Consider the following 17111-nt stretch of genomic DNA (forward strand, 5'->3'; position numbering starts at 1 on the left):
CCCCTTCTTCCTCGCTCTCGGCTCCCCTGCTCCTCGCTCCCGGCTCCCCTGCTCCTCGCTCCCGGCTCCCTCTCCCCTGCTCCTCGCTCCCGGCTCCCCTTCTCCCCTGCTCCTCGCTCTCGGCTCCCCTTCTCCCCTGCTCCTCGCTCCCGTCTCCCCTTCTCCCCTGCTCCTCGCTCCCGTCTCCCCTGCTCCTCGCTCCCGTCTCCCCTGCTCCTCGCTCCTCGCTCTCGGCTCCTCGCTCTTCAGCGCATAGTTTTTCTTTACAGTAGTGTTGTATTTGTTTGGTTGGCTTTCTTCGATTTGAACGAGTTAAGCTGTTTCATGAATTGGCCAGCCTGTGCTAGTGGAAGTTAAGCAGTGGGCACATGTGGGCAGGAGCAGAGGAACAGCAACTGGACGGTCGTTTGCAAGCTGTTAAGAATAGACTAGAGCATTTCAGTTGGAAGAGACCTACAAACATCATCTAGTCCAGCTACTTCAGGACTGACCAAAAGTTAAAGCATGTTCCTAAGGGCATTGTCCAACTGCCTCCGAAACACTGACAGGCCTGGGGCATCGAGCACCTTTCTAGGAAGCCTGTTCCAGTGTTTGACCACCCTCTCGCTAAAGAAATGCTTCCTCATGTCCAGTCTGAACATCCCCTGGCACAGCTTTTGAACCATTCCCACGCATTTTGTCACTGGATCCCAGGGAGAAGAGCTCAGCACCTCCCTCTCCACGTCCCCTCCTCAGGAAGCTGTAGGGAGCAATGAGGTCACCTCTCAGCCTCCTTTTCTCCAAAGTAGACAAGCCCAAAGTCCTCAGCCACTCCTCATAGGACATTCCTTCCAGCCCTCTCACCAGCCTTGTTGCCCTGCTCTGGACACATTCAAGTACTTTCACATCCTTCTTAAATTGTGCGGCCCAGAACTGCACACAGCACTCAAGGTGAGGCTGCACCGACACTGAATACAGCAGGATAATCACCTCTTTTGACAGGCTGGTGATGCTGAGTTTGCCCTCTGGGCTGCCAGTAAAAACGTGTAACTGCTTTTTCAAAAGCAGCTCACATCGCCCTGCTTTATTTCTGACATACTCTTGTTCCTGCAGTTATCACAAAGCAGCTAGCGCCCAGTGCCAAACAAGGGGTAACCTGGAGTAGTTTACCCCCATCAGACTAGGCAAAGGCACGTTTCAGCACATGCTTCAATGTGATGAACTCGCTATTCTGTTCTTACATATTTTTATTATTTGAAATATTTATTCATGCTCCAAGTGAAGAAAAGTAAATAAGTATTTTTTCTGGTGAAGGGTGACACTTACATTGTATAGTTGTACTTACATTGCAGTGGTGGAGTTTGCAGACCAGAGGGATATGGGACAGATGAAGAGTAAAGTCAGGACCCTGAATTTTAGGAAAGCAAACTTCCAGCTGTTCAAGGAGTTAGTCAATAGCACCCCCTGGGAAGCTACCCTCAGGGACAAGGGAGCAGAACAGAGCTGGCAGATCTTTAAGGGCACTTTCCATAAAGCACAAGAGCTCTCAATCCCCAGGTGTAAGAAATCAGGAAAGGAAGGCAAGACACTGGCATGGCTGAGGCAAGACCTGCTGGTCAAACTAAAGGGTGAGAAGGAAATGCACAGGCAGTGGAAGCAGGGACAGGTGTCCTGGGAAGAGTATAGGGATGGTGCCCAGTTGTGTTGGGATGGGGTCAGGAAGGCCAAGGCACAGCTGGAGCTGAACTTGGCAAGAGATGCAAAGAATAATAAGGGCTTCTACAGGTATGTCAGCCAGAAAAGGAAGGTCAAAAAAAATGTACGCCCCCAATGAACACAACCAGCAAACTGGTAACTACAGACAAGGAGAAGGCTGAGATACTCAACAATTTTTTTGCCTCAGTCTTCACTGGCAATCTCTCTTCTCACACCTCTCGAGTGGATGGACCTTAAGGCAGGGACTGGAGGAGCAAAGTCTCTCCCACTGTAAGAGAAGGTCAGGTTCATGACCACCTGAGGAACCTGAACATATCTAAGCTAAGTCTATGGGACCTGACGAGACACATCCCAGAGCCCTGATGGAACTGGCTGATGTGTTTCCCAAGCCACTCTCTGTGATATTTGAAAAGTCGTGGCAGTCAGGTGAAGTCCCTGGTGACTGGAAAAAGGGAAACGTTGCACCCATTTTTACACAGGTTAGAGAGGAGGACCCTGGGAAGTACCGACCTGTCAGCCTCCTCTCTGAGACTGGGAAGATCTTGGAACAGGTCCTCCCAGAAGCTATGCTAAAGCACATGGAGGACAGGGAGGTGATTCGAGACAGCCAGCATGGCTTCACCAGGGGCAAGTCCTGCCTGACCAGCCTAGTGGCCCTCTCTGATGGAGTGGCTACATCAGTGGACAGGGGAGGAGCTACAGATGTCATCTATCTGGACTTCTGTAAGGCCTTTGATGAGGTCCCCCACAACATCCTCCTCTCTAAATTGGCGAGATACGCACTTGGTGGATGGGCTGCTCAGTGGATGAGGAATTGGTTGGATGGTTGCATCCAGGGGGTAGTGTTCAATGGCTCAATGTCCAGATGAAGATCGGTGACAAGTGGCGTCCCTCAGGGGTCCATATTGGGACCAGTACTGTTTAATATCTTCATCAATGACATAGACCGTGGGATCAAGTGCACCCTCAGCAAATTTGCAGATGACACCAAGCTGAGTGATGCAGTTGACATGCCTGAGAGATGGGATGCCATTCAGAGGGACTTGGACAAGCTCAAGAAGTGGGCCTGTGTGAACCTCATGAGGTTCTACAAGGCCAAGTGCAAGGTCCTGCACCTGGGTCAGGGCAACCCCCAGTATGAATACAGGCTGGGAGATGAAGGGATTGAGAGCAGCCTTGTGGAGAAGGACTTGGGGGTACTGGTGAATGGAAAGCTGGACGTGACCCGGCCATGTGCGCTCGCAGCCCCGAAAGCCAACTGTATCCTGGGCTGCATGAAAAGAAGCGTGACCGGCAGGTCGAGGGAGGTGATTCTGCCCCTTTGCTCCGCTCTTGTAAGACCCCACCTGGAGTACTGCATTCAGCTCTGGGGCCCCCAACATAAGAAGGACACGGACCTGTTGGAGCAGGTCCAGGGGAGGGCCACAAAAATGATCAGAGGGATGGAATATATCTCCTCTGAAGACAGGCTGAGAGATGGGGTTGTTCAGCCCAGAGAAGAGAAGGCTCTGGGGCGAGCTTATTGTGGCCTTTCAATACTTTAAGGGGGCTTAGGAGAAAGATGGGGACAGACATTTTAATAGGGCCTGGGGTGATAGGACAGGGGGATATGATTTTAAACTAAAAGGGGGTAGATTTGAACTAGATAGAAGGAAGAAATTTTTTATGATGAGGGTGGTGAAACACTGGAACGGGTTGCCCAGAGAGGTGGTAGATGCCCCATCTCTGCAAACGTTCAAGGTCCGATTGGATGGGCCTCTGAGCAACTTGATCTAGTTGAAGATGTTCATTGCAGGGGGGTTGGACTAGATGACCTTTAAAGGTCCCTTCCAACCCAAACTGTTCTATGATTCCGGTTCTCTGAATGTTTCCAGCTCCAGAAGTAGGCAGCTTTCAGGTTGAACATTTGTAGCTTGTTTTTTGAACTATAAAAGACAAGTGTTTAGGTTTTCATGCTTATGCCGTGCTACTTTGTTTCCACTATGACCTGATTTTATTTTACTAGTTTTGAGGATGAAGACCCATTTTTCTTTAATTGGGATTGTGTTACACGTAGAAATCACTTTTGTATTACACTGGTCTCTGAAAATGAAAGCACTGAATTTAAGGAAGTAAGTGTAAACTGTAAAATAATTGCAGAAAACTCCCCTCTCCTCATCTCTTTCCTTTCTCTTACAGGCAGAAATTTTTCAGGAATTTGCTGTTCAGGAGGAATCGGTGACATTCCGGATTAATTTGTCTGTTCTTCTTGACTGCTTGACCATTTTTGGTACCAGTGCTTTGCCAGGTATGGTGCATATTTGCCTTGACAGTGTATGTGTATCACGTGTAATCACGTAGTGAAACGTGTACATAGTTATAGGGAGATTTCCAGTCTTGGCAAAACTTCTGACTTCCTCACTTTAAGTCCTTCTGAGCATGGCAGCTATTGCTGTTAAGCAGGATTCGTACTGTTTACTTAAGCTAGTACAAGTATGTGCTGTGATAACAGCTGATGGAGAGAAGAAAGAAGCTGATGGATGTGAGCCTAGCCAGTGTATCAGGGACCACTGCCTCAGGAGAGGCCAAAAGAGGCTGATTCAGTTTGGAAGGTGGAATAAAGGTATATGTCTGTGTGATGCTGTTGGGCTAACTGAGAAACAGAGGAGTCTTCCTGTGAAGATAATGTTTCCTGGATCTGTGTAAGGCACAGAAGAACCACTTGTTTTGGGAGACAACGGTTTTGTGGCATGAGGTCCAATGAACAGCCCCAGCTTGTACCCTTTCTCTGGTTTGAGGCTGAAGATCTCAAATAGTTTTCTGTAATCTTGACAAGAAAACATGCCAAGTAGTTTGTTCAGGCGCATCTCTGGCAAATTGTGTGATGTTTAGGCTGGAGGTCTGACTTCAAGGCCAGTGCTGTACCCTAGGACTGACACATGCCATGACTGCCTTTCCTGTCGATCTGTTTTCAGTCCAGGGCCCAGATCATCCACATCGCACAAATGCTATTTTGTTCCCAAGTGCCCTTCACTTAAGGGGGAAGCCTGGGCACAGCTGGCAGAATAGTTCTCTGCGGCTCATTCAGCGTAGTCGATATGGATGTAGAGAATGCCAAGGTTCCCTCTGCTAGGGACAGTGCTTCATGCTGTCACCTGTTTTTAAGTGGGCAGCAGGGCAGGCTGCACACACCCTCAGCATCAGGCTAAAAGACTTCTGCTTGGGCAGGCTGGGGCAGCCTCTTATCAGAGCTGACGCTTTGAGCTGAAAAAGCATGAAAGCTGTTAGTACATCTTAAGGCTGCAGGGGATCCACTTACAAGGGACTCGGGCTGACTAATTGCTGTGAACTGTAGCAGAAATCAGCACACTGAGAGCCAGTATAGACATAGCTTGGAATTTGCCTTGCTTACAAAAAGTTTTGTATCAACTCAATAATAAATGTGATCTCTTTTCCAACATTTCTGTGGCTTGTGCAACCCTGGAACATCCAGCTACCTCAGAAACATTAACAAGTGTATGCGTGAATTAGGAAATGTTCTGGTGCAGATTTACAGGGCTTGTAGAAGTCTGCAGGGATTCCAGGCAGCACCATCAGTTCATTGTGTTTCTGCTCCCAGTGCAATAGCTGATATGTGGCACCTTCTGTTCCTTCTGTTCTTCAGGCTGCACCTGCATCTGTTTTGTGAGTATTATCTCCAGCTTGCAGATAAGGTACTGAGGAATGATACTTACCTAAGGTCTCACAAGCAATCTGTAGCTGGATTGGGTAGCACTTCAGGTGCTGTAAGAGCACTTTATATCTTGCTTATCAAGTGTGTGAATTATAAAAATCAAGCACACTGTATTATTGATACTGTTTGTAGCCTTTTCAGTGACAGAGGTGTGTGACAAGCTGCTTTCACGATTATGTATACAAATACTGAAAAAACCCCAGGTGTTAGCGAATTTTATTTCCTATAATTTTTTTTTTTTAACTTGATAGTTGTTCAAAAAATATTTTCGCAAGCAAGAATAACTGCAGGTTAGCATGACTTTGTGGGCGCTACTCATGTGGAGTAGAGTGATACCATGACAGTTTTTCAGGGCAGTTTTATCATTGCAGCTGTGTGTTGAACTCCACGTTCCTCTGCTGTTTCTGTTGTGACTCTGACCTAAAGACCTAAATCAACTGTTCTAAACAGCACTCTGATTTTGGGAAACCAAACATTCAGATTATGATTACCTAGCAAAAGGAGGATGTGACCCTAATGCAAGCTAAGCTGCCTTAACTTCAGTTTGGCTTGCACAAGTAACAAGAGTAGTAAAGAAGGACTATGTGAGCCAGAGGGAGCCTCAGGACCACGGAGGGTTTTCCAGTTCCACTAAACTATTTGTAGCATATCCAGCTTCATTGTCACAGCTAGTGTTACCCATTTGGTACATGACATGAGTTGGATTTGAACTGTGTCTATATACAAATAATTTCATTTTGCTGCATAACCATTAGCACTTCATAGGGTGTCTAGGAGGCTGCATTAAGCATGCTACATTACTGTATCAGAGGCTGGACCAAACATGCTAAATCAAATTGATCTGTGCCCATATGACAGTAAAATGTGCATTTTCTAAAGTGGTCAGATGTGCTAGCTAGCTCTCAGAAGAATGTATATTTCATTCTCTTTTTCAGGGACACCAACAGCCCTTAGGATGTGTTATCGTGGTTATAGTTATCCCTTGATGCTGTTCTTGGAAGAAGGAGGAGTAGTGACAGTGTGCAAAATTAACACTCAGGAGCCTGATGAGTTGTTAGACTTTGATTTCTGCAGTACGAATGTTGTTAATAAAGTTATCCTGCAGTCGGAGGGGCTACGAGAAGCATTTGCTGAACTGGATATGACCAGTGAAGTTCTGCAGATTACCATGTCTCCAGATAAACCCTACTTCAGGTACTAGAAATTATGCTTTCAACTCAGTGTTCATGCTTGGCCTCCATTGGTAAGGCCTGAAAGTTTTCAGGGTGAAGAGGGGGGAGCTATTTTAGGATATTGCTTGATTTCAGGAAGAATTGTAATGAGTATAGCAAATCACAATATGTAATCTAATTAACATAGTAACGATTATATTGACAACCTGGTAAAAGTGACACCGATGTGGACAGTTTAGCATTTTTAATTAAATAAAGCAAAACAATTTTTTTTTTTTTTTTGACAAATTTCTGACAAATTTTATGTCAGAACAAAAATTCTGACAAGATTTTAGAGAGCTGTGATCAGGTATTTTGAGATGGTGCCTTTTGTCTTCCAGGTTATCCACTTTTGGAAATGCAGGAAGTGCACATCTGGACTACCCTAGGGACTCTGATTTGATGGAAGCATTCCACTGTAACCAGACCCAGACAAACAGGTTAGAAGTCTGTGATCAGTGCCCTCTATGACAGGTCATGTGTTCTTGCTGGAAAGTTTAAAAAACTGTTTTTGCATTACTGTAACTTTTATTTCACTAGTACAGGGGAAAAAATACTTCCCATCTGATAAAAGGCTGTGTCTCTGATCAAAAGCTGAGGGATAACAATGTCTGTCCCATGTTGTTAGCAGGAAAAGATCAAATTAACATGTTGCTAATTGGTTTTTAGTTATTCTGTGGCTTTAATTGGAAGCAATGTTTCAGCTCCTCTCTGCACTATGTATTTTTTTCAGATGACTGTTTTTTTTTTCCCCTGCAGGTACAAGATTTCTTTGCTTAAACCATCTACAAAGGCACTGGCTTTATCTTGCAAAGTGTCCATTCGAACAGATGCTCAAGGATTTCTTTCACTGCAGTATATGATTAGGAATGAAGATGGACAGATCTGTTTTGTGGAATATTATTGTTGCCCTGATGAGGATATTACTGAAGCAGAACTGTAGGTGTATGTTTTGGCTTCTGTTTTATATTTGTGGATATATAAAATACTGTATTTTTTTATAAAACTGAGCACTGTAAAAATTGATAGACTTGATACTGTCATTTTTTTTAAACTCTGGAATTAGAAATATGAAGACTTCCTATTTATTCCCTTGCAAACATTTCTTAGCCTTGACTCAAAAAACTGAAGCTGAAAAAGCAAAAAGGGGAGTTGATCTCCTATAGCCACTGATTCCAGCATAGATGTTAAAGTGGTGTTTGTATAATACATTGCTGCTTTTTACAGTGTTCTCCAGGAATTTTTGTTTGTGTTTTGTTTTTTGTCTTTGGCTTGTTCTAAGCAATTGCACAAGGGAAAATGTGAATACTAGCTGTATGTTAGCCAGTTAACTTTCAATGACTTAAAAATAAAACTAAATTTGCGTTGAAAGAGGATGAAATTTTCAAACTGATTTCTTAATAGCAGCAGGTGGTTTCTTTCTGGCAATTGCTGACATGTTTTGCTGGTGAAGCCACTAGGCTCCTCCTCATCTTGATTAATACTTAATATAACTCAATTCCTTGGAATTTCATCTGATACCAATTTACCCCTTTGTCTGCAGTACTGGTGTTGAATTGGTAAATTAAGATAGATTTACTTAGTCATTACTCATAAGTGTTCTGGCAACGTTATTGTTTTATATCTAGTAATTTATTACACATCCACAAGAATGCTGCTGCTGAAACGTTTCTGTATGTACATGTCCCATTCCTACCCTGCTACTCTCTACTAATGCTGTTAAGAATCATAAGAAGAGAGAAAAGTTTCATATTTGAAATTTTTTGTGAAATTTGTCTACCTTCTCAATAGCCTTTTTCAGCAACAGGAGGGACTCCTAAACTGAAGTAAAGCAATGTCTGCCTGTGTCCCATGGAGTGGTGTATTCATACCACTGATAAAAATGGGCCTAACCTCTTACTCACTGAAAAGGGAGTGCGGTTTCTGGAGAGTTTTCTTCAGTGGCTAGCTTTGCAAAACAGTGAGGTGGGCTGTACTTAGGTCAAAAGTTGCTCTTCTCCTTTCACACCTCTCCGTTGCAAACAACCTGCTCCAAGTAGGAAGTCCACTGAACCTGCTGGGAGTTGAACCAGATGCAGAGACTGCAAATCACACTGCAAGAGACTAAAGTCTTCCTGCCTTGCTGCCGTGGGATGTGATCCAAGAGTCAGCGATCTGCAGGTAGTTTCTACAGCTTCAGGCTGTAGTTGAGTTTTGTGGTTTGTCAGAAGCTGGGGTCCTGCTTTGCACATGTGGAAAACAGTATGTTTCAAATGTTACCAAGTTGAATGCTCCACAGTTCAACAGAATCCAAGTCCTTTTGGTTTATTTTAAGTTTAAAATGCCTTTGTTGACCATTTTTCACTTCTTGCTTATGACAGCAAGAGTATACACCATGTCAACAGTTCACTTCTGTTGTCTTCTGTGCAGATCATCTATTTATTGCAATAATTTTTACATTTGAAAAACAATTACAGGTCTTTGAACTACAGGACTGATAAAGATACCTAGTAGTATTCTAAATGACTCTTAGGTACTGTCTTTTGGGGTTTTTTTCAAACTTAAGTATTCAGTATAGGTGAATTTCCTTTTGGCTTAATGTCTCAATTTCTACAGTGAAAAAAAAATAATTATGGTCTCTTTGCAAATTAATCGATATTAGCCCTGACGACCGAGCGCTAAGAATGATTTATGTAATCTCTGGGTGACAGGATAAAAATGAAACAGAACGCATCACTTTCTTAATGTGATTTATTTTAGAGTATCAAAGTTCCTTGTATTTTGTTCAAGGACATTACTGTGGTTTAACATTTGTACTTTTATGTAATTGCCTACAGATGTTATATTACTTCTATACTACTATATTACTTCTTAAAATAGTACTTTTACCAATTTCTTCTATAATCCACTAACAGTGATCATGGAAATAATATCCTAAGACGTTAGAACACCACAAAATACCAGAAAGTAGCTGTTGCATTTCATAAATAATAGCTGTTACCAACAGGCATGATTTGTGCAAGACTTAACACCTGTACCCCAACTGAACCAAGTCAGGGCCTAGACTCACAAAGGTGAGGAGGTGCTTGTGCACCTTGTGCCTTTGTGGGTATGGTTCTAGGTGGGCAAAACCATGGGAAGTCTGGACTACGGACTCCTTGCAATAAGGCAAGGAGTGCGTTTAGAAGCCACCTATGATGGGTTCTGTTACATCTCTGCCATCAAACACAGTAAAATAATAAAGGTGAAGAGGAGAATGATTGGAAGGCCACTGTGCATCTTTTTGACCTGCTAAGTTGCCTAAATTCTGCAAACCTGCACTGTTGGATTAGATTTAATTTTCTACCACATTTTGCATGTGTGAGAGACTGAAAGAGTTAATGTCTCAAACATTGGGCCAGGGCAAGTTCTGCCTAACTACGAAGGGCAGGTGACAAGCCCATCAGCAGCTGGACAGGGAGGCTGTGCAGGAGGGTGCGCAGTTCCCTGTTCCAACGCGCTGAGCAGGGCAGCTCACTGTGCATGGCCAAAGATTGAACAAGGGTCATGTCTGCAGGGAAAGGGAAGTTACTCCCCAAACGACCCCCAAGCCCACCGACCCATTTCCCAAAGGTTCAGAAAACACAAACCACGCATGACACCTAATCAGCCTAATGAGTTTGAGTGCCTGCCTGAAGGAGGGGCAAGGAGATGATAAAAGGACACAAACTGAAGCCCCATGCGTGCCCCCCCCCCCCCCCCCCCCCCCCCCCCGAACGGGACCCCTCGGCTGGAAACAACGCTGGACCCAGGACTGGTGAAATCTTTCTCTTTTCTTTTCCTCTCTCTCTCTCCTCTCTTTCCCTTTTCCGTAATCCCTACACCTCATCCCTTTAGACATAAAACCGCTGACCAAGCCTGGGACTAGGACTGGATCCAGCTGCTCCTGGGGCCTTCTCTGAGAAGGAGTGTAGAAAGCAGGGGGGTCTGCTCTGAACCTTGTGACTCAACGGGAGGGATCTCCTTCTTCCCTGAATCGATATATATGGTTACCGCAGGTTACACAGGTCACTGAGGTCACTCCATGCCAATTCCCTGCCACCTGCTGTTAACGCCTTCCAAATTCAGTTTGCTTCTGCCGTAAATACAATGTTTAACTGATCATTTGGTGTCGTTTCACCTTCATTTAGCTGGAGGGAATTCCGAACTCACCACATCCCCTTGCTGGTCTGTCCAGCCCGGGTTGTCACAGCATGAGATCCAGAACTTGAGTGACAGTTCCTTGAGTATGTTTTATTTCTTGTACTTGACAAGTCTTTTCCTCTTGCAGACAATGGGAAACCTGCAGTAGGAGAAACTTTTAGTTCATGTTTTTTCCTTTAGTAGTATCACAGAACGGACTTGTCATGACTCGGATTTTGCCCACCTGCTTTCTTATAAAATGGTACGTATAAGTACTCAGAATTACTGGTGGTGTAAACTAAGAACAGTTCCTGGAAGTGGGAGCTGGAACCGGTGCTGCCTGGCTGCTCTGAGTTACTGCATTTGGGGCTTTGGGCAGCCCAGATCCAGAGGCTGCAAAACTGACAAGTGACTTTTCCTCCAATTACTTTGATTTCTGCTTTTCAGAGTAAGAACTGACCTCAAGTCTTCAAGAAGGCACCTCTTTTATTCTACCTGAAAACCATTACCCGTTGGTCTAAGATACTGAATACCCATTGGTCCTAAGATACTGAATGCCAAAATAATGACTTTGGCTCCTAGTCCTGACAATCCTTATGCAGCAAAACACCAATGATGCTGGTGCTAATGTTATCTCTTACTTCACAATGCTTTGAGAAGTTCTTGTGTCTCTCTGGCTTTCACATGTTGAGGCTGATCCACGACCATTTGGATCTGTAAAGACGGTTGAGCACAAAATTCCTCAAAAGGAATTGAGTTCTGTACCTCTGTTCCAAAGTTAGTCATGGGAAAGAATCAGTTGTTTAATTACATACGTATTTATAAGGAAATGTATTCTTGTGTTCTTGACTAGATGGGTCTTCAGTGAGCTTAGCAGAGTAGTTGGAAAAGTTGAGAAAAGCCACATGCTGTTTCCTGTAGGTGTCCGTTTTGAACTTCATTTTGTAGCAGCTTGTAAACCTCTAAGAATCCGTCAGGTCTGTCTTGCCAAAATAAGTATGTAGAAATTGTATAAATAATTATAGTAACACTAAACAGTGCTTTTGCTGATAGAACACTAACATTAAACTGAACGAATGTGCCTTTCTGCCCTGCTTCTCTCCTTGGCTGGGCTCTAACAACTAACAGGGTGTATTGGGTTTGTGTGGCAAGGTTTTGGTAGTGGTGGGGGTTCCAGGGGTGGCTTCTGTGAGAAGCTGCTGGAAGCTTCCCCTGTGTCCGACAGAGCCAATGCCAGCCGGCTCCAAGACGGACCCGCCGCTGGCCAAGGCCGAGCCCATCAGCGATAGTGGTAGCGCCTCTGTGATAACAGATTTAAGAAGGAAGAAAGCTGCTGGGACAGACAGAAACCGCAGTTGGAGAGAGGAGTGAGAAAACATGTAAGAGAAACAACCCTGCAGACACCAAGGTCAGTGAAGAATGAGGGGGAGGAGGTGCTCCAGGCACCGGAGCAAAGAATCCCCTGCAGCCTGTGGGGAAGACCATGGTGAGTCTGTCCTTCTGCAGCCCATGGAGGTCCACGGTGGAGCAGATATCCACCTGCAGCCTGGGGAGGACCCCACGCTGGAGCAAGTGGGTGCCCGAAGGAGGCTGTGACCCCATGGGAAGCCCACGCTGGAGCAGGCTCCTGGCAGGACCTGTGGATCCGTGGAGAGAGGAGCCAACACTGGAGCAGGTTTTCTGGGAGGACTTGTGACCCCGTGGGGGACCCACACTGAGGCAGTGTGCTCCTGAAGGACTGCACGCCGTGGAAGGGACCCATGCTGGAGCAGTTCGTGAAGAACTGCAGCCCGTGGGAAGGACCCATGCTGGAGAAGTTCATGGAGAACTGTCTCCCGTGGGAGAGACCCCACGCCGGAGCAGGGGAAGAGTGTGATGAGTCCTGCCCCTGAGGAGGATGAAGCGGCAGAAATAACGTGTGATGAACTGACCGTAAACCCCATTCCCCATCCCCCTGCACTGCTGTGGGTGGTAGGTAGAGAATCCTGGAGTGAAGTTGTGCCCGGGAAGAAGGGAGAGGTGGAGGGAAGGTGTTTTGAGATCTGGTTTTATTTCTCATTACCCTGCTCTGGTTGATTGGTAATAAATTGAGTTAATTTTCCCCAAGTTGAGTCTGTTTTGCCCATGACAGTAAGTGGTGAGTGATCTCTCCTGTCCTTATTTTGACACACAAGCCCTTTGTTGTATTTTCTCTCCCCTGTCCAGCTGAGGAGGGGGAGTGATATAATGGCTTTGGTGGGCACCTGGCATTCAGCCAGGTTCAACCTGCCACACAGGGTAGTGCATTAGCATTGCTACATCTAATTATAAGGGCTGTGCAAGCGAGTGAGTGTTGCAGAGAAATGTAATCAGGTGCCCACACAGCTCTAATCTCTTTGTGGTCTTAATAGACAGTGAGAAGTGGGTTTGAATATCCATCATGAATGTGAGTGTCATTCTCTGCAAGTATCCTGGGCCTCCATGGAGATATACACCCAAAGGAAGTCTTGAAGGATCTGAACTGCACAACAAAGAAATCCAGGAAAAGCTCCCCTTTTGCTATACCATTGAAAATCTGCCCCCACACAAGGCAGAGAGATGGTGGGAATTTCACTCCCTCTGGAGTGATGCCACACAGCTGCATTTGGTGAGTTCAGGTCAGCACTTCAGAAATCCCCTGAGCCCAATCCTTTATTTTGCAGATCAAAACCCCAGTGAGCCACTGGTCAGAAACTAGACGTTAAATTTGCTTTGTTGGTGGCTGGCTTTTGCAGACAGGCCTGGAGGGGGTGTTGGGTTTTCTAGTCTCCTGGTGTGAGGCTGACAGAAGGGATGATGAAAGCTCTTCATGGAGAATTTAGCAGCCTCCTACGCTTCCAGCTCAGATGGGACTGTGGTGTTGACCAAAAATGAGCAAGCCAGCAGAAAGCTGGAGGCCTCAATGTATCTCCTGTATTTATCTAATCAGGTAACAAATCTATCTGTACATATGTGTGGATTTTACCCCATAAATGCCAATAGAGTGCAGCAATGGATTTGCAGCACTAAGGGAGGCGTGAAGCCACTCTGCCCAGTCAGGCAGGAGCTGCGGGGGATTTGCAGCATCACCAAACCGCAGTGCCTCTGCCTGCTTGAAAACCAGACAGCTGTCCAAGGAGACAGACTCCTCTTAAGATTTCGTACACAGCTCAGCGCAGTCCAGAAATCAGAGGAGCAACCATTTAGGTGCAAAGCTGCTCCCACAAACCCCAGCAGTGCAGGCTGAGGGCCCCGGTGCCGGCTCCCAGGCTACGCCTGCCCACGCAGATGCTGCATGAGATGCTCCCGGGCACGGAGGGGTTGGGGTGCTGCACAGCCGGGGTTTGCACTGTCGGAAGCTCACCTTGCCAGGTGCAGGGCCACCTGCAATGAGGAGTGGCCTGATCCAGAGCCGTGCAGGGAAGTTATTTGCAAAACCTGCTGGCTGGCCTGAGCCAACACCACGGCAGGGCCCATCCCAAGCAGTGTAATGATGGGGGTGGCCTCGTTCCAGCATCCAAGAATGTTCCCGGCCACTGTTACAGGTGTAGCCTGATGAATCACCAAGAACATGTTTCTTCTCCCAGCAGTTTTACAATAAGCTCTTTACCTCGACACAGAGAGCTCTGTCTCTCTTAAACACTGCCATCAGCTGGTTGGAGACATTCACTCTCCTAATAAACTACACAGAGGAAACAGGTCCCAGAGGTGCTGGGGTAAACCCAGGCTGTTGCCTGCTGGCAGCACAGAGGAGAATGTCCCCTGCAAGCAACCACTCTGCGGAGGTGACCAAGAGTGCAAGAAAGGCTCCCAGAGAGGTGTGGGCTACACAGAGCTGCTTGAGGGCAGCCAGCATAGCCGCATGCCCTCCTCTTCTGCACTACGACTCAGACTAGGTGATCATGTATGCGTTTAATTATGCAGATGTTGGCAAGGGAACATACTGCCAGAGACCCATCAGCCACAGCATCTGCAGAGAAAACTCTGCCAGGCTGCTCCTTGCCAGTTGTCAGACAGCGATGCGATTTCTTCACGTGGCAGCAAGGGCGGGAATTTTAGAAATGTTGTGGATACCACGCAGCCACCCTCAGGCAGCACAGGGTTTTGGGGTGGTCCCGCTTCCACCACCTGCTCCCAAATCCTCTGCACCTGTGTTGGAGAGGGCAGTGTTCTCGTCCCCTGCATGGGCACAGGGACCCTGCTACCCCCGCACTGTGACCTTCCAGCAGGCACCCAGCTCTGCAACACCTGCACAGGCATGTCTGCACCTGGCTCTACAACATCTAGCCAGCTGTGCTCATACCCAGATGTGGCCCCACCAGCTGCTGAATGCAGTGCTGCTTTTTTGGGGAGCCGCACTTTGAATAGCAAGAGCCCAGAGCAGCTATTTCTAGGAACAGTGCAGGGGAGACCTTTGTGTCTTCACTCCCTGCACTGTTTTCCAGCCGCAAGGGAGACTTGGAGGGGAAGGAATGCCAGGTTTAGTTCTCTGTCCGTCCCCCCCCCCCCCTTTTTTTTTTTCGTCTGGAAAATGCAGTTTAATCCAGCTCCCCCCTTGCTCCCCAGCCTCTTCTTTGGGGGATGCTTCCTGGTGGGCAGCAAAGTGTTTACAGAGAAGCAAATGCATCCAAACATTTTTGAACGGGGCTTCCAAAAGTGCAGCAGGGTGCAGGACTGTTGCTGCTTAGGACAGGAGATGCAAGAAGAGTGCTGTGGGTCTGAGCCCAGCCATCACCACGGAGAGTTTTGGCTAATCCCAAAGGGAAGAGTGACAGCTTCCCCTATAAGCACATTTGTGTTTTGGTGCAGGAGCTGCTTTTCTCCTGAGAGCAGCCAAGCGCTGGGTACCAGCTGCAGCATCATTCCCGGGCAGGGTTTAACAGCACACGGTGAGCGCGCAGGGCCCAGCCAGGCAGGCAGGAGCAGGCAGCTGCCTGCCAGGACACGGAGTCGGGCTCCAGCCCCAGGCTCCTTGCAGGGGATGATGTCACCAAGATGTGCCTGTTTCCAATCTCCAGCTGCTGGTAGGAGGCCCCATTACCAACCGTCTGAGCATTTCAGGCTGTTGGAAAATGTATGAGGAGGGCCAACACTGCAACTCTGGACAGATCAGCATGTAAGCAGGCTTTTGAAACAACAGACTCAAAAACTGATGATTGCGTAAATACCTGTGTTAAACTCATCACGTAAGAGTCTGTCAGGGCAGCCAAAGGTTTGTAAACAGCGACAGATGTGTTGCCATGAAGTGCCTCAGGAACTACAAGTTGTATCACAGAACAGACCTTCCTGAAGTCACTGGGGACTGGCATCTGCAGGACTAAAAGCACAAACCTCTACTGCTCGTGCAAAGGGGCAAAATGGATCATCAGAGGAGCCTTATGTTGGTGTCACACCACCTCAGGATCCCATGACTGGGGCCAATGAGACAGGCCATCATTTCTCCTAGAAGACATTCTGTCACACCCTATCATAACCTTGGGAACCCAACACTTGTAGGTGTCGAGCAAAGCACACAGCTTTCTTGCCAGCAGCAGGCTGTGCTGGTTAGACTGTTCTGTAGCTACAAAAATTGTATCATCTCAGGCTTCCTCAAACAAGCAGAAACTTATTAAATCACAGATTTTAATTCACTTCAGCTGCAGTTCACCACTGTATACAGTTCTAAGACAGGAGGTTTATGGAAATGACTGTTAACATGAGAATGTTACTGCCCTGAGAACATGGACATAAAACCAAAATAAAGTACAGTTCTAGTCTGTACTTAGTATCTCCATTACTTATTTTCAAAGGATCAGTGAAGGATCCAAATAGAGGAGGAGGCAGGGATGAAGAAAACAATTTGGAAACTTCATTTCTATGAAACATTTTGCTGAGAGTTGGCTTGCACCCACGAGCACCCCCCCAGTGACCTGTGTTTGCAAAACCAGATAGTGTTGCTGTAGATGAAGTTTTCAAGGTACTCAGACAAACTCTTGCACTGTGGCTGGACATGAAATTCGGAGCACTTTTAGTGCTTCCTGTGGCAAACCAAAACCACAGTGAATAGAGAATTTAAACCACTGATCAGTCCTAAAATCCTTGCACCTGTTCCTATTTGTTTGAAAAAAAATTGCTGGGTTATGCTTGTGCCTGCAGAATACGTGCTACTCTGAAAACTCAACACCTAACTCCTCCAGGAGCTTTTCCATGAGTTTATTCAACATGCAGCACCATGACCCGCTGCTTTGCAAGCTGGATCCCAAGACCTCCCGCAGCAGCAGGCTGGGGTCCTGGCCCCACAGACTGCCGAAACCACAAGACGCTGCCTCCGCTACGGGACCTACCCTATACTGGGAGGCCTGACCACACTGCTTGAG

The 17111-nt window shown here is 46.6% G+C and overlaps 1 protein-coding gene across 1 annotated transcript; it reads left to right on the forward strand.

Moving 5' to 3' along the window:
- Positions 1–1809: 1809 nt before the first annotated feature.
- On the forward strand, positions 1810–7992 carry RAD1 (RAD1 checkpoint DNA exonuclease). The gene is made up of 6 exons (XM_030005340.2): positions 1810–1830; positions 2175–2288; positions 3835–3982; positions 6343–6601; positions 6960–7058; positions 7378–7992. Exons 1-6 carry the CDS (start codon positions 1810–1812, stop codon positions 7559–7561), a joined length of 825 nt encoding a protein of 274 aa, XP_029861200.1. The 3' UTR covers positions 7562–7992.
- The last annotated feature ends 9119 nt before the right edge of the window (positions 7993–17111 follow it).

Source organism: Aquila chrysaetos, chromosome Z (assembly GCF_900496995.4).
Source record: "Aquila chrysaetos chrysaetos chromosome Z, bAquChr1.4, whole genome shotgun sequence".
Classification (NCBI taxonomy): Eukaryota; Metazoa; Chordata; class Aves; order Accipitriformes; family Accipitridae; genus Aquila; species Aquila chrysaetos.

What these genes read in the sequence shown, in the direction of transcription:
- RAD1 (XM_030005340.2), top strand. Translation starts at nt 1,810, where the DNA reads ATGAACACAACCAGCAAACTG. An exon ending in CCAGATAAACCCTACTTCAG is followed by an intron (nt 6,602 to 6,959) that starts GTACTAGAAATT and finishes TTTGTCTTCCAG; the next exon opens with GTTATCCACTTTTGGAAATG. An exon ending in AACCAGACCCAGACAAACAG is followed by an intron (nt 7,059 to 7,377) that starts GTTAGAAGTCTG and finishes TTTCCCCTGCAG; the next exon opens with GTACAAGATTTCTTTGCTTA.